The sequence below is a fragment of the Dendrobates tinctorius genome, unplaced genomic scaffold (assembly GCF_039654945.1).
Source record: "Dendrobates tinctorius isolate UK_male_01 unplaced genomic scaffold, ASM3965494v1 ptg000171l, whole genome shotgun sequence".
NCBI classification, from domain to species: domain Eukaryota; kingdom Metazoa; phylum Chordata; class Amphibia; order Anura; family Dendrobatidae; genus Dendrobates; species Dendrobates tinctorius.
This window is the reverse complement of record NW_027361838.1, coordinates 15,293,286-15,317,668: the sequence shown is the minus strand read 5'-3', so window position 1 is coordinate 15,317,668 and position 24,383 is coordinate 15,293,286. Positions and strand designations below refer to the sequence as shown.

Here is a 24,383-nt window from a genome sequence, read left to right as displayed (position 1 = left end):
TAAGATGCTCCATAGATTATGCCCCCATAAGATGCTTCATAGATTATGCCCCAATAAGATGCTTCATAGATTATGCCCCAATAAGATGCTCCATAGATTATGCCCTCATATGCTGCTCCATAGACTATGCCCTCATATGCTGCTCCATAGACTATGCCCTCATATGCTGCTCCATAGACTATGCCCACATATGCTGCTCCATAGAATGTCCCCATATTCTGCTCCATAGAATGTCGCCATAGAATCATAGAATCGTAGAGTTGGAAGGGACCTCCTGGGCCATCTGGTCCAACCCCCTGCTCAAAGCAGGATTCGCTAAATCATCCCAGTCAGATGTCTGTCCAGCCTCTGTTTGAAGATTTCCATTGAAGGAGAACTCACCACTTCTCGTGGCAGCCTGTTCCACTCATTGATCACTCTAACTGTCAAAAAGTTTTTTCTAATATCTAATCTGTGTCTCCTCCCATTCAGTTTCATCCCATTGCTTCTAGTCTTTCCTTGTGCAAATGAGAATAAAGTTGATCCTTCTACAATGTGACAGCCCTTGAGATATTTGTAGACAGCTATTAAGTCTCCTCTCAGTCTTCTCTTTTGCAAACTAAACATTCCCAAATCCTGCAACCTTTCCTCATAAGACAGGGTTTGCAGACCGGTCACCATTCTGGTCATTCTTTTCTGAACTTGCTCCAGTTTGTTGATGTCTTTTTTAAAATGTGGTGCCCAAAACTGGACACAATATTCCAGATGAGGTCTGACCAAAGAGGAGTAGAGGGAAATAATTACTTCACGTGATCTAGACTGTATGCTTCTGTTAATACATCCTAGAATTGCATTTGCCTTTTTTGCTGCTGCATCACACTGTTGACTCATATTCAGTCTGTGATCTATTAGTATACCCAAGTCTTTTTCACATGTGCTGTCACTTAGCCCTATTCCTCCCATTCTGTATATGCTTTTTTCATTTTTATTGCCCAGATGTAGTACTTTGCATTTCTCCCTGTTAAAAACCATTCTGTTAGTTGCTGCCCACTTCTCCAGTTTATTTAAATCTTTTTGAATCCTCTCTCTCTCTTCTCTAGTATTAGCTATCCCTCCTAGCTTTGTGTCATCAGCAAATTTAATCAGTTTACCCTCAATTCCTTCATCTAAATCATTGATAAAGATGTTGAACAATACAGGGCCCAGGACAGAGCCCTGTGGTACCCCACTTGAGACATTCTTCCAACTGGATGTGCAGCCATTTACGACCACTCTTTGGGTCCGATCACTAAGCCAATTATGAATCCACCTAACAGTTGCCTTGTCCATTCCATACTTAGTCATTTTTTCAATAAGGATTGTATGAGATACTTTGTCAAATGCTTTGCTGAAGTCAAGATATACTATATCTACAGCATTTCCTTGATCCACCCAATCAGTGATACCGTCATAGAAGGAAATTAAGTTAGTCTGACATGACTTATTAGTTACAAACCCATGCTGACTCTGTTTAATCACTTCATTCTTATCCAGGTACTGACATACATGTTGTTTAATAATTTGTTCAAAGATCTTTCCTGGTATAGAAGTCAGACTCACCGGCCTATAGTTGCCTGGGTCCACCTTCTTCCCCTTTTTGAAGATAGGAACAACATTTGCTCTTCTCCAGTCTTCTGGCACTTCTCCTGTTCTCCAAGAATTTTCAAAGATTATGGAGAGGGGTTCAAAAATTTCTTCTGCTATCTCCTTCAGTACTCTGGGGTGTAATTCATCTGGACCTGGAGACTTGAATTCATTTAGGTTAGCTAAGTGTTTCCTCACTATCTTTCTGTTTATAGATATCCTGGATTCTTCTATTCCCTTAATAGGACAGTGAAGAACAGTTGATGTTACATTTCCTTTCTGAGAGAAAACAGATGCAAAATAGGAATTTAAAAGTTCAGCCTTCTCAACATCCTGTCTTACCATTTCATCATTTTCATCCTGTAAAAATCCTATAGCATCTTTGACTTTTCTTTTACTTTTGACATATCCCCAAAATCCTTTATTATTGCTTTTGACATCTCTTGCAAGCCTCAATTCATTTTCAGCTTTAGATAATCTGATTTGTGCCCTGCAGGTTCTGCAGACAGCATTATATTCTTCTTTAGATATGCCTCCCTCTTTCCATTTTATAAACATTTTTTTCTTCCTTTTTAGCATGTGCTTAAGTTCTGTGTTCATCCATCCTGGTTTCCTTAAATGCTTCCTATTCTTCCCTCTTTTCAGAATTGTTAACAACTGTGCTTTGAGAATTTCATTTTTCAAGATTTCCCATCCTTCCTGGACATTTTTGTCTTTAAGGATATCCAGCCATTGGATCCCTCCAATTCTCTTTCTGAATCCCTTAAAATCTGCCTTTCTGAAATCTAACCTTGACGTCTGAGTCTTCACAGGTCTTCCGCCTCTAGTTATCCAAAATTCTAAAATAGCATGGTCGCTACCTCCTAGGGTCCCAGCCACTTTTACCTCCTCAACCATTTCCTCCCTGTTTATAAGGATTAGATCCAAGGTAGCAGTTCCCCTTGTTTTCTCCCCTACCTTTTGGAAGATAAAGTTGTCAGCAAGAGAGGATAAGAATTTCCTTGACCTGTTAGTTTTGCCTGAGAGAGATTCCCAACAAATGTCTGGATAGTTGAAATCTCCCATGACAACTGTCATATTTTTTGGAGAACTTGGCCATTTGAAGCATAAAGAGTTCATCCATATCTTCAGCTTGCACAGGCGGCCTGTAGTAAATGCCTACAATGGTGTTCTTTCCATTGTTCTGTCCTTGTATTCTTACCCAAACAGTTTCCACAGAACTCCCGGTCTCTGAAGCTTCAATCTCTGTGAAGATATACGCGTTTCTAACATACAATGCGACACCCCCTCCTCGTTCATCAAGTCTGTTTCTTGCAAATAAGTTGTATCCTTCTAGTCTTGTATTCCAATCATGTGTATTGTCCCACCAAGTTTCAGTGATTCCAATGACATCATATTTCTTTTCCTGTGTTAGTAGTTCCAATTCTCCTTGTTTGTTGCCCATGCTTTGGGCATTAGTATAGAAACATTTTAGTTTGTGATTTGTTTCTCTTTCTCCAATATTTTTATTAATTAGATTCTTTTGTCTTTGTTCTTCCTTTCCACTTCTAATAGCAGAGTTCTCAATAGCATTTGTCAGGTGTATGGCTTTTTCTGGTCTTTTGCTTCCCTTCCCATGTTGTTCTAGTTTAAAGCTCTCCTTACAAGTGTAGCAAGGCGACTTCCAAATACATGTTTTCCAGTCTTCGTAAGGTGCACCCCATCTCTAGCAAGTAGTCCATCATATAAGTAGTTCACTCCGTGATCCAGAAATCCAAATCGTTCCTGACGGCACCATCGACGTAGCCAGTTGTTCACCTGCAGAATCTTATTCCACCTCCTTGTTCCATGGCCATCCACTGGGAGGATGGAAGAGAAGACCACCTGCGCTCCCAGTTCTTTCACTTTCTTGCCTAAGTCTTCAAAGTCTCTGCAGATGGTTTCCAGGTCGTTTCTTGCGGTGTCATTTGTCCCCACATGTAGTAGCAGGAATGGGTGGTCATCTGTAGGTCTGAAGAGTCCTGATATCCTATCAGACACATCTTTAATTTTTGCACCTGGAAGACGGCACATTTCTCTTGAAGTTATATCCGGTCTGCAGATAGCGGCCTCTGTTCCTCTCAACAGGGAATCCCCCATGACCACCACTCTCCGTTTCTTCTTCACAACATTTTTCTTTCTCCATCCAGGAGGACTCTGAAGGCGTACAAGGTTGCTGTTTGTTGGCAAAGTCTTATCCTGATGTATTTCTTCATCGTTTTCCTGCATGAGAGCCTGGTACTGGTTCCTGAGCAGTATGGGTGCTGACTGCCTCCTGATCCTCCTGCTTCTCTGGGTCACATGTCTCCATTCCTCTGTTTCTTCAGGTGCACTTCGAATTTCTTCTCTTTCTGTAACATGAAGAGATAATTCTGCTCTGTCCAAGAACTCTTCACCTTCCTTAATGATCTTCAACGTAGCTAACCTCTCTTCGAGATTTTGCAACTTTTCCTCCAACAGGGACACAAGCTTGCATTTGTGGCATGTGAAGTTTGGCTTTTCCACTGGTAAATCTGTGAACATGTAGCAAGAAATGCAGCTCACCAAATGGCTCCTGGCCTCTTCCATCTTGAGATTTCTTAAAAACGATGAAAGACGAGCCAAAAGTTTTTTTTCATATGCTGCCCCATAAAATATTCGCCATATGCTGCTCCATAGAATGTGTCCCCATATGCTGCTCCATAGAATGTGCCCGCATATGCTGCCCCATAGAATGTGCCCCCATATGCTGGTGCTGCAAAAAAAAGCCATACTCTCCTCTCCTGCTCAGGACCCAGCACCTGAGATATTCACCTGTCTGGGGTCCATTGCTGCTCACCACTGTCTGCCATGTCATGTCAGTGACTTTCAGGCAGCAGAGGGCACTGCGCGCACTAACCACGTCACCGTGCCCTCTGCTGGCTAAACGTCAGTGAGACAGGACGTAGCAGACAGCGGTGAGCAGCGATGGACCGGGGACAGGTGAATATCGCTATACTTACCCCCTCCTGGCGTGGTCTCTGCAGCCCCTCTTCTCCACGGTCTCCCTTGCTGCGTTCAGCGGTCACGTGGTACCGCTCATTACACTCATGAATATGCGCATATTCATGAGTTTAAAGAGTGGTACCACGTGACCGCTGAAGGGAGACCGTGGAGAGACCGCACCAAGGGGGGTAAGTATGATCTGTGACACCCCCCCCCCAGGTATATGACTCGTGTATAAGCTGAGAGGGGGGGACTTTCAGCTCAAAAAAATGGGCTGAAAATCTCGTCTTATACACGAGTATATACGGTAATTGCTTCTTGATTGTGAAAAGGAATTGAATCTTTTTCAATATGTCGCTATAGGAATAATACAAAATACAATAATATAAAATACAATTAAAATAAATACTGTACCAACTAAAAGTGAAACAAAATAGGTGGTTGGTACTGTATTTCTTCTAATTGTATTTCATATTGTTGTATTTCAAAAATCCATCAAACCAAAACGTCAATCCCTTATCGCAATCAAGAAGCAAAATCTTCTATTTGAATGCACTACCTAAACCTATGGAAATGCAGTGGGTACGGAAAGTATTCAGACCCCTTTAAATTCTTCACTCTGTTTCATTGCAGCCATTTGGTAAATTCAAAAAAGTTCATTTTATTTCTCATTAATGTACACTCTGCACCCCATCTTGACTGAAAAAAAACAAACAAATGTAGAAATGTTTGCAAATGTATTAAAAAAGATAAAACTGAAATATCACATCGTCATAAGTATTCAGACCCTTTGCTCAGTATTTAGACGCACCTTTTTGAGCTAGTACAGCCATGAGTCTTCTTGGGAATGATGCAACAAGTTTTTCGCACCTGGATTTGGGGATCCTCTGCCATTCTTCCTTGCAGATCCTCTCCACTTCCGTCAGGTTGGATGGTGAACGTTGGTGGACATCCATTTTCAGGTCTCTCCAGAGATGCTCAATTGGGTTTAGGTCAGGGCTCTGGCTGGGGCAGTCAAGAATGGTCACAAAGTTGCTCTGAAGCCACTCCTTTGTTATTTTAGCTATGTGCTTGGGGCCATTGTCTTGTTGGAAGGTGAACCTTCGGCCAAGTCCGAGGTCCATAGCACTCTGTAAGAGATTTTCATCCAGGATATCTCTATACTTGGTCGCATTCATGTTACCTTCAATTGCAACCAGTCGTTCTGTCCCTGCAGCTGAAAAACACCCCCATAGCATGATACTGCCACCACCATGTTTCACTGTTGGGATTGTATTGCGCAGGTGATGAGCTGTGCCTGGTTTTCTCCACATACCGCTTAGAATTATCACCGAAAAGTTCTGTATTCGTCTCATCAGACCAGAAAATCGTATTTCTCGTAGTATAGGAGCCCTTCATGCGTTTTTTTTAGCAAACTCTATGCGGGCTTTCACATGTCTGTCTCTGAGGAGAGGCTTACGTCAGGCCACTCTGCCATAAAGGCCCGACTGGTGGAGGGCTGCAGTGATAGTTGACTTTGTGTAACTTTCTCCCATCGCCTTACTGCATCTGTGAAGCTCGGCCACAGTGATCTTGGGGTTCTTCTTTACCTCTCTCACCAAGGCTCGTCTCCCACGATTGCTCAGTTTGGCTGGACGGCCAGGTCTAGGAAGACTTCTGGTGGTCCCAAACCTCTTCCATTTAAGGATTATGGAGGCCACTGTGCTCTTAGTAACCTTGAGTACTGCAGAAATTATTTTGTAACCTTGGCTAGATGTGTGCCTTGCCCATTTTTTCACTTTGTTATGTTCTAGGCTTTTAGGGCGAAAACCAGTACTGTGTCCCATCAAAATCTATCATATGCATCATTGCTTCTTTTTAAAGATTGGAACTTGCTCAAAGTAACCCTGGTTGAGCTATGATCATATTGTTCATACAGATCAAGGGACATTTATTGTATTCAAATTGATTAATTTTATCCTTTTTATTAGAAAACATAGCCTAAAGGTTTTGTAGCATTTTTGTATTAAATAATTCAGTGACTTTTTACGGAGTAAGAAATCATTTTATAAAATATTTAAGATCAAGTGATCTCATAAAAGCCTTTTCTGTTTGGCCCTGCTTTTTTTTCCTTGTGATTATTGAGTAAGCTGAATGTGCCCCACTGTTTTATACCTTTTGTGTGTAGTTTGTGTTCATTTTAGCATATGGATATTCTTATTTTATTGCAGTGTATTTAGTTGAATTTCTTCTTTTTTTCCCAGAAAATAAAACATGACTTTAGAAACGGGTTCCGATTCTTCTGCAACTAAGCAAGACCAAGAGAAAGACCAGAAAGCAACTGGTGTAACACTACCAGGGCAGCAGCCCGGAGAAGATCATAAGAACGTACTAGAACATTTTCCAGAAGCAGCTGCACATAGTACGCCCTTGAAAAGTGAAAAGGCAAGTGCCATTTATATTTCCATCTTATCATTCTACAACAATTACCAACACCATTCAACTAAGTTTTCATTTATGACAAGTGTGCTTACTTGGAGTACAAAATCAATTTTCATTAATGATTTCCAATTCACCTTTGTGCTCGGAATGAATGAAGAGACTCTTGAGGTCTTGGATACCAACTTAAAAATCCTAACATGTAATATTAGCCATATTATACAAATGTGAATGAGGCTAGAAATTCAAGGTAAACACATTTGCATTATAATTTCCTATTTTTCCTGAAGAAAAACTCAAAATTTTGGTTCTCCGGGTCTTATCCCCTTACTGACAGCCGACTGGATAGTACGTCAGCGGTCAGTATCCCCTGCTTTGAGGTGGGCTCCGGTGGTGATCCCACCTAAAAGCCCCGCTACATGTCAACTGTTAAAAACAGCTGACATGTACCCGCAATAGGCGCGGGCGGAATCGCGTTCCGCCCACGCCTATTAACTAGTTAATCAGAGAAGCAGGTGATTTCTAGCAGGATCCTAAGGAAGTCTTGTTGATAAAATATAACTTTCATTTTGTACCGTAAAAGCATGACCATGATTAAGATCTAGAGTCGAAACACGTTGGATATACGCTTCCATGTGTGTATTATGCTGCTAGTGCTATTTGTCAGTGGAATATTTTCTCTTGTTCCTGCTTTTACAGTACAAAATAAGTTATATTTTATTAACAAGACTTCCTTTGGATCCTGCTTGAAATCGCCTGCTTCTCTGATTCTCTTCTTTGTGGCTGCTCAGCTTTGTCCATGCAGGATCTGGACATCGGAACTTCACAAATGTGAGCGAGCTGATGAACTGTTTCATTTTCTTAATAACTAGTTAAATCCCGCTGGCAAACGCTGACAGCGGGCATTTAACTAGTACTTCCGGCGCCCAGGGGTCAGCGATGCATTGCCATGACAACCAGAGGTCTCATAGGCTCTATGGCTGTTGCCGGCAGATTGCTATGAGCGCCACCCTGTGGTTGACGCTCATGGCAATGCTATATTTCTGCTACATATAGGTGATCTGAGCATCGCCTATATGTAGCAGAGCCAATCAAGTATGGCACAAAAGTAATAAAAAAAAGCAAGAAAAAAAACTAAAAGTTTAAATCCAACCCCCTTTCACTCCACTCAAAATTAAAACCATAAAAAAAAAAAAAAAAAAAAAAAAAAATCAAACCTATACATATTTGGTATCGCCACGCTCAGAATCTCCCAATATATCAATAAAAATAGGATTAACCCGATCGCTAAACGGCGTAGTGAGAAAAAAATCAAAACGCCAGAACTACATTTTTTTTGGACGCCGGGACATTGCGTTAAAATGCAATAGCGGGCGATCAAAAGAACATATCAGCACAAAAGTCATATCCTTAAAAACCTCAGCCCAGCATATAAAAAATAAGCCCTCACCCGACCCAAGATCACGAAAAATGGAGACGCTACGGGTCTCGGAAAATTGTGCATTTTTTTTTTTTTCTTAGCAAACTTTTTTCCCATATTCGATTACACTACATGGTAAAACCAATGTTGTCATTCAAAAGTACAACTCATCCCGTAAAAAATAAGCCCTCACATGGCCATATTGACAGAAAAATAAAATAAGTTATGGCTCTGGAAAGTAGGGGAGCGAAAAATCGAAAAAAGCTCCAATCATTAAGGGGTTAAACATTGATGGCCTATTATTGAAATATGCCATGAATATTTGATAGTGGCAGGAGGGCTTACATCCACTTGGTTTACACATTAATGACCAGGCCAATTTTGACAGTTCTGACCACTGTCACTTTATGAAGTAATAACTCTGGAACGCTTCAGCGAATCCCACAGATTCAGGAAAGATGTATATCTCTGTTCCGTGTTAGCCAGTAGATAGAAGAATATTCAGAATTGAGAGTCCTCAGTGGTTGATACCTTGTAATGGGCAACTGAAAAGATGGTAACAAATTGCAAGCTTTCGAGACTACGCAGGTTTCTTCATCAAGCTAAACTAAATATTCCTCCCACAGATTCAGAGATTTTGTTGTGACATATTGTACTTCATGATAGTGCTACAATTTCTTTGATATAGCTTGCGTTTGTTTGTGAAAAAAACTAAAATTTGGAAAATTTTTCAATTTTCAGACTTTGAATTCTTATGCACTTAAATCACAGAGAAGTGTCACACAAAATAGTTAATAAATAACATCTCCCACATGTCTACTTTTACATCAGCACAATTTTTGAAACAACATTTTGATTTGTTAGGAAGTTATAAGGGTTAAAAGTTGACCAGCGATTTCTCCTTTTTCCAACAAAATTTACAAAACCATTTTTTTTTTTTTTTTTTTTTTGGGACCACCTCACATTTGAGGCGAGTTTGGGAGGTCAATATAACAGAAAATACCCAAAAGTGACACCATGCAAAAAAACTGCACCCCTCAAGGTGCTCAAAATCATATTGAGGCTGTGTGCCCACGTTGCGTTTTTTCAGCATTTCCCCAGCGCTTAAAAGACGCGCGTTTCTGCTGCGGAAACGCTTAAGAAAAGCATCCCATGGAAACATAATGGAATCCGCACATGTTGTGCTAATGGTGCATTTTTTTCCACTGTGGAAATGCTTAGGAGAAAAAAACGCAGCATGTTCATTAGTTTTGCGGAAACGCATGCGTTTTTGCTTACATTCAATTGTATTGCAAAAACGCATAGGAAAACACATGTGAAAACCTTTAAGGCTGTGTGCCCACGTTGCGTTTTTGTAAGCGTTTCCGCAGCGTTTGTGCCGGCTCAGACGCTGCAGAAATGCTTACAAGATGCATCAAATTAATTAGCATGCGTTTTTGGCTTTTTGTGCCAATGCATGCATTTTTAACCGCTCAGGAATCTTCTTAGCGGCTAAAAACGCAGCATGCTCATTAATTCCCGCATTGCTCAGCATTTTTAGCCATCCCAATGTTCCCAGAAATCGCTTGTCAAAAAACACGTCAAAAACGCGTCAAACGCGCAATAAACGCACGGAAAAAGACGCGCGTTTTCTGGGAAAGGGGATCCTTTTCCTGAGCGTTTAAACTCTAGCGCGGGCACATAGCCTCACGAAAGCATCAAACGCTTACAAAAGCGCTTCATAAAACGCATGCGTTTTTCCCGTGAAGAGGGTGTGCGTTTTCACTCAGGAATATTCTGCATCAAAAACACTACGTGGGCACATAGCCTTAAGAAGTTTTTTTTAACCCTTCAAGTGCTTCTCAGGAATTTTTGGAATGTGAAAAAAAATTAACATTTAACTTTTTTCACAAAAAAATACTTCAGATCCAAATGTTTTATATTTTGCCAAGGGTAACAGCAAAAAACGGATCCCAAAATTTGTTGTGCAATTTCTTCTGAGCATGCCAATGCCCCAAGTGAGGGAGAAAACTGTCATGTCAAGTTTAGAGAGTGCCTGATGTGCCTAAACAGTGGAAACCCCCCCACAAGTGACTCCATTTTGGAAACTACAGCCCTCAAAAAATGTATTTAGATGTATGGTGTAATTTATAGTGCAATTTCTCTTCAGTATGCCGATACCCCATATGAGGGAGAAAACTGTTTGGGCTAACGGCAGAGCTCGGAAGGGAAGGAGAGCCATTTGACTTTTTGAATGCAAAATTTGCTGGAACTATTGGCGGACATCATGTCTCATTTGGAGAGAGCCTCTGATGTGCCTAAACAGTGGAAACCCCCACAAGTGACCCCATTTTGGATATTAGACCCCTCAAGGAATGTATTTAGATGTGTGGTGAGCACCTTGAACCCCCCAGGTGCTTCACAGAAGTTTATAGTGTTGAGCCGTCGAAATAAAAAAAAAACAAACAACATTTTCCCCACAAAAATGTTATTTTGGCCCCACGTTTTGCATTTTCATAAGGGTAACAGGAGAAATTGCACACAATACAGTTTGTTGTGCAATTTCTCCTGAGTGTGCCGATGCCCCATATGTGGGGGAATTCTGCTTTTGAGGCACAGTGCAAAGCTAAGAAGGGAAGAGGCACCATATTGGGGTTCATATTTTGCTGGAATTGTTTGAGTGTGCCATTTCTCCTTCGTCTCATTGGGGGACACAGGTACTGTGATGTATGCTACTGCCGTCTGGAGGCTGACACTAAGTATACAAAAAAAAATTAGCTCCTCCGCCACCGCATACACCCTCGCCCCGATTGCAGGCGGAAACCAGTCTTTTGCTTAGTGTCCTATGGAGGCACACGCAGTCTGGATCTCTCCAGACTATTTATTTATTTTTTTGCGTTCTTGCTATGAAGAGGAGAGAGGGGCGACGGATCCTATTGAAAGGGTCCGATCTGCCCAAACCATCAACGGGCGAGCACGCGTTGAGTATTGCCTCCTCGTATCCTTTCCCGCACCGAGGGACATCTCTGGGACTTTTCCCCAGACATCTATTTTTCTTTTTTATTTTATGAAGATAAGACAGGGCCAGTGCATCCTATTGAAAGGATCCGATTTCCCCAAACCATCAACGGGCGAGCACGTGCGAGTGTCCCTACACTATCCTTTCCAGCGACGTGGGACATTATGCCAGACTTGCCCTGTCCATCCATAGGTATTGAAACCGTGGGCTTGCACAGAGGCACAAGACTAGTCTGTGCGGCCCCCACTGCTCCACCAACGCAATACGGCGGTGCTGCATAGCGGCGGACGGTCCCTCTCCTCGCCCCTGCAAGGCGGACGGAGCTAGGGTGCCTGCACCGTCCTAAAATGAAATACCCCAGGTGCCGCTACAGAGTGGCTGGAGTGGCAGGTATGGAGCTGGGGAGGGGCCTGGGCAGTGTTTTTTGGAGGAGCAGGGTAAGGGCTCACACTATGAAGTCCCCTGAGGTTTTTTCACTGGTTATAATGGGGCTAGGGCTGCGATCTGCAAGCGCCATTACCCCCCAACCCTCCCCCCGCCTTTCTCCCTCCTCTCCTCCTCGCCTCTTCACCTCCCCTCCTCCCTCCTGGTACCTGCGCGTGGCTGTGTCCGGCAGGAAGCTCAGCAGGGCCGCGAACCTGCACCGCCAGCGGATGTGAGGAGAGCGGCATGAAGGACTGGATCGCCGGGGTAGCGGGGCTGCTAGCGCACGAGCGGGCGGACGGTGTCTAATTTAGCCCGCGGCTTCGGCCTAGGCTGCGGGTGGAAGTTCCCCCCCCCCCAGCGTGACGTCATATCCGGCGCCGCCCCCCCCGTGACTAGGGCGGACACCGGATAAAATTGAGGTCCCAACATCAGTACAGGGTAGGACGCGATCAGAAGAGCACTCGCAACCTACCCAGAGGTGAAGGAGCGCAGGGGGGGGGTCACACAGGGGCAGGGTAAGTGCGACCCCATCCCGGAGCCACACTACGTGCATTAAAGGGTTACCCTCCTCCTCCTCCTTTCCCCTCGAACTTTCATAAGTTTGGCCTAATCAGCAATATGTCTGGGAAAGGAAAAACGCACACGTTCCTTTATGCCTCATGCGTTTCCTGTGGGGTTATGTTCCCACCAGCGCAGACTATTAAGTTATGTGAAGCCTGTGACTCCGAACGCACCCAGGAGCCCAGGGGTCTGGATCCCCCGGAATGGGCGTTATCACTCTCTCGGTCCATGGTTTCACTTACGAAGGCGATTGAGACCCTTCAGCCCCGGATAGGGGTAGAGATGGCGGCTCGCCTGTTTGGGAGGGTTCATCCACCTCACACGATCCTCCGGCCTGCAGGGGCCGCACTCTCTCTAGACAGACGCATAGGAAGAGAACCCACACTGCGTCTCCGGGCCCCTCCGGTGCTTCGGCATCCGTGAGTGCGGCGTCTCGCTCACCATCACCATTTTCCGGGAGCGAGCAGAGTTCAGGTTATGACGTGGAGGAATCCTTGGACCTGGATACCCGGGGTGTCGGGAGACGGTAGACAGTCTCATTGAAGCTGTCAGTCAAGCTTCGGGTATTGAGGAGGACGTCTCCCTAACCGCAGGTCATAAGGTATCCTTTGAGAAGGCCAGGCAACCGCATAGAGTGTTTAGCACTCATCCAGAGTGCGAGGACATAGTGCAGCGGCACAGGAAACGTCCAGACAAGCGTTTTTCGGGACAAAAAACGCTAGAAACGAGATATCTGTTTGCACCAGAGCTCTGTAAGAGATGGGCGGAATCTCCGGTTGTGGATCCCTCAGTGTCATGCTTGGCCTCAAAAACTTTGTTGTCGGTGCCTAGTGTTTCTTCCATTAAAGATCCCACGGATCGGCTCATAGAGAGTTTAGCCCGCTCGGTGTATGAGGCATCAGGATCAGCACACTCTCCTTCATTTGCGGCAACATGGGTAGCCAAAGCCATGATGTCATGGTCAGATTCTGTAAATAAGGTCCTACAGGATAGAGACCTGCCGACGGAAGTGTCTGAGACAGCAGGTCAGATCGCGATGGCGAGTGACTAATCAATGCGTCCTTGGATGCGGATGTGGCTAATTGCGCAGCACTAGCGGCGGCGAATGCAATCGCCATTAGGAGAGCCCTGTGGGTAAGGCTATGGCGGGCTGATTCGATTTCCAAGAAATCCTTGACTTCCCTGCCTTATCAGGGTAGCCGCCTATTTGGGGAAAAATTAGACAAACGTATCTCAGATGCTACGGGGGAAAAAAGCAGCTTTCTCCCACAGCAGAAAATTAAACTGCTATTTCGTCAGCCTCAGGCACGCTTTCGAGCATTTTGCAGCCCGGGGTGGATGGCAGCGGCCAGTTCTTCCGCCCCATCTCGCTACAACCAAGACAAGGAGGGTCGGGTCACGTATAGAGCCAACCCGCTGGGCAGGATGCGAGGCCGCCCGCCCAGATCAAGGGGGGCCAGGTCCCAGAGGCCTTCAGCGAAATGACTCGGGGGCATCCGGTACCCGAAGGCGGCAGAGTGGGCGGTCGTCTACTCAGGTTCTGCCACGTCTGGGTCACGGTGGCACGCGATGCATGGGTGGCGGAATTAGTGTCGTCCGGGTACAAAATAGAATTTGTCAGAGATCTTCCAAGACAATTTTTTCTGTCCCGGCTTCCCAAAGCAGAATCCCGGGCAGAGGCATTGCTAGGGGCCATCAAGGTACTGCAGCGCAACGGGGTCATTGTCCCTGTACCAGAGTGCGAAAGAACTCAAAGGTTTTTATTCCAACCTGTTCGCGGTCCCCAAGAAGGACGGGACAGTAAGGCCGGTTCTGGACCTAAAGCTCCTGAACAGGTTCATCAGAATCAGGCACTTTCGAATGGAATCTCTCCGTTCAGTCATATCGACCATGGAGCAGGGAGAATACTTGCCTCGATCGATGTCCGGGATGCTTACCTGCATGTCCCTATTTTTCCCCCGCATCAAAGATTCCTACGGTTTGCAATCGATGGTCGGTATTTCCAACTTGTGGCTCTGCCTTTCGGGTTGGCCACCGCCCCCAGAGTGTTCATGGCCATGGCCGTAATGGCGGTCGTCATGGCCATTCTACATTCTCGGGGCATAGTGGTTTTACCGTACTTAGGCGACCTCTTAGTGAAGGGTCCGTCCTTTCGGGCATGCGAGAAAAATGTCAGCATCACGCTGGATACCCTATCTCGCCTAGGATGGTTGGTCAACGGGATAAAGTCGTCCCTTGTTCCAGCTCAGAGGATTTCATTCCTAGGGATGATTTTCGACACCTCCCGAGGGTTGGTAATTCTCCCTCAGAACAAGGCTCGAGCGCTCCGATAGGGAGTTCGGAATCTTCAACAACAAGGCCATCACACCATTCGGTTCGGGATGAGGGTTCTAGGGAGGATGGTGGCGGCAATGGAAGCGATTCCGTTTGCCCAATTTCATCTTGGTCCCGTGCAGCACGCTCTCTTGACATCTTGGGACAAGAGTCCATTCACGCTCGATCATCAGTGCAGGTTGTCCTCTCGAGGCAGACGGTCACTTCAGTGGTGGACGCGCGTTACTCCTCTCTTCTTCAGGGTAAGCCCTTTCCCCCAGATCAATGGTTGGTGATCACAACCGATGCGAGTCTTCTTGGTTGGGGAACAGTTTTCCGCCATCACACGGCTCAGGGGCAATGGTCGCATCAGGAGGCACGCCTCCCGATCAACTTGATGGAGATTTGAGCGGTGCGGTTGGCACTGCAACATTTACAGCACTTTCTAGCAGGACGTCCGGTCCGGATTCAATCGGACAACGCCACGGCGATGGCATACGTGAATCACCAGGGAGGCACGCGCAGCAGGGCAACCATGCGCGAGATAGAGCATGTATTACGCTGGGCCGAGGGGAACCACTCGGTAATCTCAGCAGTCCACATACCAGGCGTGGAAAATTGGGCAGCAGATTTCCTAAGCCGGCAGGGTGTCGCGGCCGGGGAATGGTCCCTGCCCCCTGAGGTCTTCCAGCAGATTTGCCAAACGGGGGACTCCGGACGTGGATCTGATGGCCTCCAGGGAAAACGACAAAGTGGCTGTGTTTGTCGGTCGGTCTCAAGACCCGCGAGCAATCACAGTGGATGCGTTTGTCCTACCATGGAACCAGTTTCGGCTCCCATACCTGTTTCCCCCACTGCCACTACTTCCGAGGGTCATCAGAAAAATCAAGACAGGGGGTTCCAGCAATTCTGCTGGTCCCAGATTGGCTCCGTCGGGCATGGTACGCGGATCTAGTGCAGCTCCTCGCAGACGTTTCTTGGCGTCTGCCAGAACGACCAGACTTACTGTCTCAGGTGCCGATCTGCCACCCGAACTCAGGGGCCCTGTGTTTGACGACATGGCCGTTGAATCTTGGATTCTGACCCAGGCAGGGTTTGGGCGTGAAGTGGTTGCTACAATGGTTAGCGCCTGGAAGCCTACCTCGGCGAGAATTTACCATAACACTTGGAAGGTTTTCTTTCGTTGGTGTCGAGAGCACGGGGTTGCGCCACTGTCCTTCTCTGTTCCCAACATCCTGGCTTTTCTTCAGTCAGGCCTAGACGCAGGATTGGCCCAGAGTTCCCTTAGGAGACAGATATCGCCCTTGTCTGTCCTCTTCCAGCGAAGGATCGCTACTAATATGCAGGTCAAGACGTTCGTTCAGGGGGTCTCTCATTTGGTGCCCCCCTTTAGAGCGCCCATAGATGCCTGGGACCTTAACCTGGTCCTGAGTGTCCTGCAGGAAGCTCCTTTTGAACCGTTACAAGAAGTTTCATTATCATATCTTTCCAGGAAAGTCGTATTCTTGGTAGCCATAACTTCCATTAGGTGGGTCTCTGAGTTGGCAGCCCTATCTTGTAGAGCACCGTTTCTGACTTTTTACAAGGATAAGGTAGTCCTTTAGACCAGCTCCTCCCTTTCTGCCGAAGGTCGTGTCCTCTTTCCACATTGAGGACATTGTTCTGCCTTCATTTTGTCCAGCGCCAGAACATAGGGTGGAAAGGGCGCTCCACACGTTGGACCTAGTGAGAGCGCTCAGGAGGTACGTGTCAAGGACGGCACCTTTTCGCCAGACAGTGATCCCCCAAGGGCGCAGGAAGGGGCTCGCAGCCTCAAGGTCAACCATAGCCAGATGGATTCGTCTAACTATTCAAGAGGCTTACCGTATTAGAGGCACACCGATTCCAACAGGGATAGGGGCTCTCTCTACTCGGGCAGTGGGCGCCTCTTGGGCGCTTCGGCAGAGCAGGTATGCAAGGCGGCAACCTGGTCCAGCCTGCATACTTTTTCTAAGCATTAAAATGTGCATACTCAGGCTTCGTCAGATGCGAGCCTGGGTAGAAAAATTCTCCAAGCAGCAGTGGCGCACCTTTAGACAGGAGGGCATGTGGCTTGGATCGGTGAGTTGACTTCCCACCCAGGGAATTCTTTAGGACATCCCACAATACCTGTGTCCCCCAATGAGACGAAGGAGAAACATGGATTTTTGTGAGTACGCACTGTAAAATCCTTTTCTCCGAGACGCTCATTGGGGGACACAGCACCCACCCTGATAGCCAGTTGGCTCTTGTTTATTTAATTAGTATAATTCCTTTTTAAAAGTAGGGTGGTCCTTTTTCAGACATAAGGTATTCTTCTGCGTTAAGGCTAATTTGTTTTGTGTTCTCCTACTGCTGTTGCACTAAACTGGTTTCCGCCCGCAATCGGGGCGAGGGTGTATGCGGAGTAGGAGCTAATTTTTTTTTTTGTATACTTCTTGTCAGCCTCCAGACTGCAGTAGCATACACCACAGTACCTGTGTCCCCCAATGTGCGTCTCGGAGGAAAGGATTTTACGGTGAGTACTCTCAAAATCCATGTTTCACATTGTCAGAGCCTCTGAGGTGCCAGAACAACAGAAACCCCCTATATGTGAAATCATTTTACAAACTACACTCACCAGTGAATTCATGTAGGGGTGCAGTGATCATATTGACACCACATGTGCCTCACAGAATTTTATACCACTGAGTGGGGAAGAAAGAATAAATTGCATTTTTACCACTAAAATGTTGTTTTAGCCCCAAGTTTTTGATTTTTCTAAGGATTAATAGAAATTTTTGTTTTGCAACAAACGGAGGTCCATTTTTTTCCTGAGTGCGTCAATACCCTACATGTATTCGGAAAATATTTTTCAGACAGAGTGCAAAGCTCAGAATGGAAGGAGTGCCATATTATAGTGCAGATTGTACTGTTATGATTTGCGGGTGCCATGACCCACTGGAAGAGCCCGTGATTTGCCAGAACAGCAGAATACCCCTATAAGTGACCCTATTTTACAAACTACACCTCTCAGTAAATTCATCTAGGGGTGCAGTGATCATATTGACACCATGGGTGTGTCACATAATTATTTACCATTGTGCATTGATGAAAAAATAGCTACATTTTTAGCCCCAGATTTTACATTTTAACACAAGGAGTAAAAATGGCACCACAATTTGTCCCACAATTTCTACTGAACGTGGAAATAGCCCATATGTGGCTGTACAGTACTACATAGGAATACGGAGTGACTCGGGAGGAATGGAGCGCTATTTACCTCCTGGAACGCAGATTTACCTACAACAGTTGGCGGACTCCATGTACAGAGACCCTAATTGCAAGAAGAGAAAATTGTAGTCACCAGTATGTTATGCTCAGCCCTTGCTTCTGAAGACATGCACTTGTAAGTTAGATGGGCTCTCATCACTACAGAAATTCCAAACATATGGATGCTATTTGTGGTTTAGGTTCATTGTGAGGCTCAGAAGGGAAGGGGGCATTTGGATTTGGGAGTGCAGAATTTTCTGAATTTCTTTTGGAGGTTTGAGTCATTTTTCTTTTAGAGTACCTTGGAACCCCCCTATATTTCCGTTAAAAGATGACAGACCTGAGTGGGGACCATTACCATTTTTGGGCTCATAACATTTTTGATCGCTTTCTATTCCGATTTTTGGGAGGCAGAATGAACAACAACTAGCAATTAAGGAATTTTTTTTGAGAGGAGAGTTTTATGTCATTCCGCTAGTGGTAAAATTGATGAGGCAATTTTATTCTTCGGGCCGGTACGATTACAGCATTACCACAGTTATAGCATTTTTTTTTCCTGTTTTTACGCTTTTACACAATAAAAACTATTTTATAGAAAAAATAATTTTTGCATCTTCTTATTCTGAGAGTATAACTTTTTTTTTTTTTTTTTTTCCCGCTGATGGAACTGTTTAACGACTTGTTTTTTTTCTGGAGAAGATGTTTTCAGCGTTACCATTTTTTTTTTTTTCAGATCCGTCTTTTTGATCGCGTTTTATTCCACTTTTTGTTCAGCAATGTGATGATAAAGCATTATTTTTTGTCTTGTGTTTAATTTTTTATGGTGTTCATTAACCCCTTTCTGACTGCTGACGGGATAGTACGTCAGCGGTCAATGTCCCCTGCTTTGAGGTGGGCTCCGGTGGTGAGCAACTTTACTAGCTCCGGTGATCCATAGGGCGGAGGGGCTGTCTTCCTTTCCTCTGCCTCCTCTTGGAATGCATTTGGGGGGGGGGGGGGGGTTTAACGTGCCGGGTGCGGTGTGGGACCGGTCTTTGTACTGTATATTGCTGGGTGTCAGATTCAGCTGACACCTGGCCGCGATTGCACTCACACAGTTTTTGTGCGTGCATGATCGCCTGGACTTATCCATCCGTCCCAGGTCAATAAGGCCCAGGTCACAGGGGCGTATGAATACGTCCAAGGTGGGTAAGGGGTTAAACCTTATAATGCCCATTCGATCTCTGACATCGACTTTTTTTGCTCACAACCCTGACCAGTGTCTGGACTCCCTGTTGGCACCATCTATCCCCTGCAGCAAGATCTTGTGATGCTGATAGGTTGCCTTGACAGCTAGGGACAAGCTGGAGACTTCCATTTATTGCTGCTTTCTTTGTACTCATAATTACCAAACTATGATTTTTTTTTTTTGCTAAATAAAAAGAAAAAAAATTATAATCATACCAATTTTCCTCCTTTTAAAAATACACAAAATAATTTAAAAAAATAAGCAATCGGTATGTCTATGTCCACTAAAGTATGATTTAGAAAAATATAAAATTATTTAGCTAATTTGGTAAATGCCATAGTTAAAATAAAAAAAAATCAATGTCTGAATTGTCGTTTTTCGGTCACCACACACTTAGTTTTTTTTATATTGCATATTGCATCGTATGTACCTTTACAAAGGTACCAATAAAAATTATAGCTAATCCCTCAAGATTAAAAAGCCTTCATACATTTTATACGAAGTTCTGACTTTTATCTGTTTAAAATTGTTTAAAAAAAAAAAAAAAACGGGGAAAAGGGCGATACAGCTCATCAGTTTAACAGCTTGTGCGTGTTGGAGGGTCTGGAGTTATATTGTATCTGTTATAAAAAAAATTTCACTCATGATTAAAAACATGAATATCCATGTGCAGTGGGCATAAAAACAGCCTAAACGTTTTGGGTCATAGCTGCTAGAGAAACGTATGTACAAGGTTGATATCGTAAATCTACTGAAGGAAAAATCATATTGCCAGGTATTTTTTTTACCAATGAGCAAAAAAAAAAAGCCCAAAACAATGCCAGAATTGCGTTTAATTTTTTTTTATAATTTGGCATTTATTTCCCGCTTTCCAGTGCCTTGCAATTTAAAATTAATAGTGTCACTTAATTCAAAAGTTTAACTCGTGCTGCAAAAAAGAAGCTGTCAAATAGGTAATGGAAAAGTTTAAAAATTACAGCACTTGGAAAAAGGAGATGAAAAAACAAGTACAAAAAATTTTTTCAGTGGGAAGGGTTTAAAGAGGACTTATTCTTAGAAGAAATGTATAAATAAACGCTAGTATCTTTCATTTCTGTTTCTTCATACCAGCCATTTTCAAATTATGACCTGTTTGTGCCCAACTGATTCAATGTTTCCGTTTCACACGGTACATTTAGCGCTCCCTGAAAGGAATTAATAATGGTGACATCCTTTTTAAATCAGTCCATCTCTGATGGATGCTATTCACAATCCCACACCTGGGCCACGTTCTGTGGCCAAATGTCAACTATACAGTAGATTGCAGTAAAATTTGAAGGAGGATTTTTTTCCTTTTAAATAGATAATATACAGTATATGATAGCAATTTTCATAAAAAGCAACAAGTATGTTAATTATAGGTGATTAATGACCTAACAGCTCTTCTCCATTTATATCAGTTGGATTCCAATGATTGCTTATCAGCATGACCATCACTAGCTTACTGCCTGCTGCCATGTAATCATCTTGCATGGATTTAGCAGATTAATTTCTTACATGGAAAGTAAAATTGGATGAGAAAATTGGCAATCCATGTATTTGTATGTGAGTTTTGACAGTAAATTGCGTTTTCTAAATATGGGGTCAAAAAGGAAATCTCTAAGTCAAGTAACAAAATTGAGCAGAGTACCAAAACTGTTCATGAGCAATTGAGCTAGAAACATTTAATCACCGAGAATAAAAATATGATCCTTAAATCATTATAGGTTAAAATTATATTCCCTTACACCTTTTGACCTGTAGAGTACAGGCATACCCATGTTGGATAACAAGTAGTAGTCAGATCTCATATCCTCTGTAGTGTTTTTTTTTTTTCAGTAGAACTTGTAAATCAGGCAAGACTATAATTACTCTTTAATACTATTAGTTTTCCACAACATGCACTGTGTACAATTATTAGACAAGTGAGTATTTTGACTATATCCTCTTTTTTGTGCAGATTTTTCAACTCCGACCTGTATAAACCTGAATGCTTGTTGGATGAAGCAGATCAGGTGATGTGTATTTGTGTAATGAGGGAAGTTGTGGCCTAAGAATTGGTGATGAGCGAGTATACTCATTGCTGCAAAATAAAGGATGGAATCTCCAGCGCTGGACTTCAGTTAAAAATACATCATTTATTGTAAATTCTTAAAATCGAACAGAAAAAAGTGTGGATAAGGACATACAGGCAGATGGGGTCTCTGGTGGTCTCCAACCAACGCGTTTCGACCTAGAGGGTCTTACTCATGGTTCACACTAGACCAATACTGACGACTACAAATAGTACAAAAACTAGTAAATCACAGGTGTTGGACAAAAGAATTAATGAAAATAGGGAGTATCCCTACCAGTTAACTCTTGCAAACACTCAGCCTAATGTGGAGCTGAAACAAAAACTAGTCGGAAAAACAGGAAAAAAAAAAAAAAAAAAAAAAACTAATAAAAAGATATCATAAGAATATAATAACAATCACAAAAATTATCAGAATAACCAGAATAGAATAGGACTAAGTAGAATGTAAATATACAGAAGAAAATATCAATCTAATTGCAATATTAAATCAAGTCGTTTGTTCAGACCTAATGGTACTCTTGTATTTAATTTAAAAATCCAAAAGGATTCACGATTTAATAATTTTCTCCTGAAATCACCTCCCCTAGTAGATCTATAGACTTTCTCTATTGCTATAATTTTGAGGCTATCAGTTTTACCTCCATGAACAGTTTTACAATGATAAGAAACTGCTGAAATATTATAATTGCTACTAGTAGCTTCTGACAAGTGTTTCCTAATTCTCTTTTTAAGAGGTCCTATTGTGCAGCCTACATATTATAGGTTACAAAAAACGCATTCAATAACATATATTACTCCTTCTGAATTACAATTTATGTGAGACTGAATAGGGTATGATATGCCAGTAACACTAGAAGTGAATCTGCTGGTTTTAACCACATAGTTGCAGACTTTACAGGGATGATGTCCACATTTGGAAAAGCCTTTATATGACAACCAAGTATTATTTTTAGTTCTCCTATTACTGATAAAAAGACTGGGGGATAAGATATCGCTCAAAGCAGGAGCTTTCCTGGCTATGTATCGTATCTGGGTATTGTCCAGAATTTGACCAAGTTTATTATCATTGTGTAAAATAGGTAAATTATTTTTTGACAATGTCCGTTATCTTATTGAATTGTGGACTGTACATGGTAGAAAAACTAACTATAGGACGGTCATAATTATTACAGGGGGCCCGTGTGCGATTCTTTTTCTTGTTAGCAGTAACTCCAGTGTGTACAAGGCTCAAAGGAGATTCATTCAGCAGGGTGTGTCTATCAATCCTGCTGACAATATTATCAGCTTTCCTTAGCATCCAATTAGCATATCCTCTGTCCTTAAGTCTAGAAAGGGTTTTGTTTGATTCTTTAGCAAATATTATAGGTGAACTACAATTTCTTTTTAACCTAATTAATTCTCCCACTGGAATGTTTTTAACCACGTGCTTGGGGTGACAAGAATAAGCTTGTAAAATTGAATTTGTATCTGTGGGTTTTCTGAAAGGAAAAACGCAGACCTTTTGGCTGTCAGAATTCACAGACAAAGTCACATCCAGATAATTAATAGAAAAATCTGACACTGTAAATGTAAATGAAAAATTAAAATCATTCATATTAATATAGCTAATGAAATCAGTAATCCCTGAGATGTCTCCCTTCCAAATCAAAATCAGGTCATCTATAAAGCGACCATATAGTTGTATATTTTGTGAAAAGGGATTATTGTTACATAAGATATATTTCTCTTCCCAAACAGCTAGTGTAATATTAGCTAAAGCTGGGGAACATTTACCCCCCATACTTACTCCTTGTTTTTGTAAGAAAAAAATTCCATCAAATGAAAAATAATTATGTGAGAGAAGAAAGGAAACTGCATCCACAATGAAGGATTGAATTTCTATCACATATGTGCTATATTTGTCCAAAAAGAATGTGAGACTAGAGATAATCACATTATGTGGTATGGACGGGTATAAACCCACCACATCACAGGTAATCCATGAATATTCTGGTGACCAATGATAATCATCCAAGGCAGAGATTAACATTTTGGTGTCTCTGATATATCCTGGAAGATCAATGACCAAAGGTTGTAGGTAATGATCAACCCACTCTGCCAATTTCTCTGAAAAAGACCCTATCCCCGAAATTATAGTTCTAAAGGGGGGGGGAACAAATCCTTGTGGATTTTAGGAAACGCATGATAAATGGGAATCACAGGGTTCTTGATATTAACATAATCATAAATTTTCTGTGTTATGGCCCCTGTGACTAAACCATCGTTTAATAATTTTGACAAATCGCACTGAAATTTAGATGTGGGATCACTAGAAATCTTGGAATAGGTAGCAGAATCATTCAAAATGCGCAGATTTTCTGAATAATACAGGCCAGCGTTAAGCACGACTACTCCACCCCCTTTATCTGCCTGTCTCACCAGAATGTCAGCATTATCTTTGAACTCTTTCATAGCTGCTCTCTCTTGTGCTGTTAAATTGTCATATGTCATTTCTGTTATTTTATCAAGCTCCACTAAATCTTTCTCTATTAGTTCTTGGAATATATCTAGAATAGCAGGTCTGGACTGAACTGGATAAAACCCTGGATTGGGCATTTTAAAGAGATCATTTAAAGTCCTATTTTTTGGTAAGGAATGTGATTGTAAGTCTCTAAGAGTGGAATAGCCTATAAGATCTTTAAAAGAAAAATTTCCATAGGGAAAAATTAACTCAGGAATATTTGTAGATCCAGACAGTGACAAGGTCTCTGAAGAGGTGGACTGGTAGTCAAAATGACATTTCAAAGTTAAATTTCTGGCAAACTTATTCACATCTAGAAGAGTCTGATAAATATCAAATTTGTTGACTGGACTAAATCCCAAGCCTTTGCTCAAGAGAGTCATATGAGCTTCTGATAGGATATAGCTTGAAAGATTTATTACAGGGCATGTTGATATCTCCTCCTGTTTCTGAAGTGGTAGTTTCTTATTATGTTTCCTCCCCGCTCTTCTCCGTCGTTTTTTGATCTCCTTACGATAATTCCATCACTACGGATATCCTCAGAATGATTAGTGTTGAAGGAAGCATCTA

At 43.0% G+C, this 24,383-nt stretch overlaps 1 protein-coding gene across 21 annotated transcripts in view; it reads left to right on the top strand.

The window, feature by feature from the left end:
* Window positions 1–24,383, top strand: part of EPB41L3 (erythrocyte membrane protein band 4.1 like 3) — a 466,618-nt gene that overhangs the window by 211,447 nt on the left and 230,788 nt on the right. For all 21 annotated transcript variants that reach the window (XM_073550905.1, XM_073550907.1, XM_073550910.1 and 18 more), the window contains one exon: window positions 6,828–7,008. In XM_073550905.1, the coding sequence (XP_073407006.1) occupies window positions 6,838–7,008 (171 nt within the window). In that variant the 5' untranslated portion in view covers window positions 6,828–6,837. The remainder of the gene's footprint in view (window positions 1–6,827; window positions 7,009–24,383) is intronic.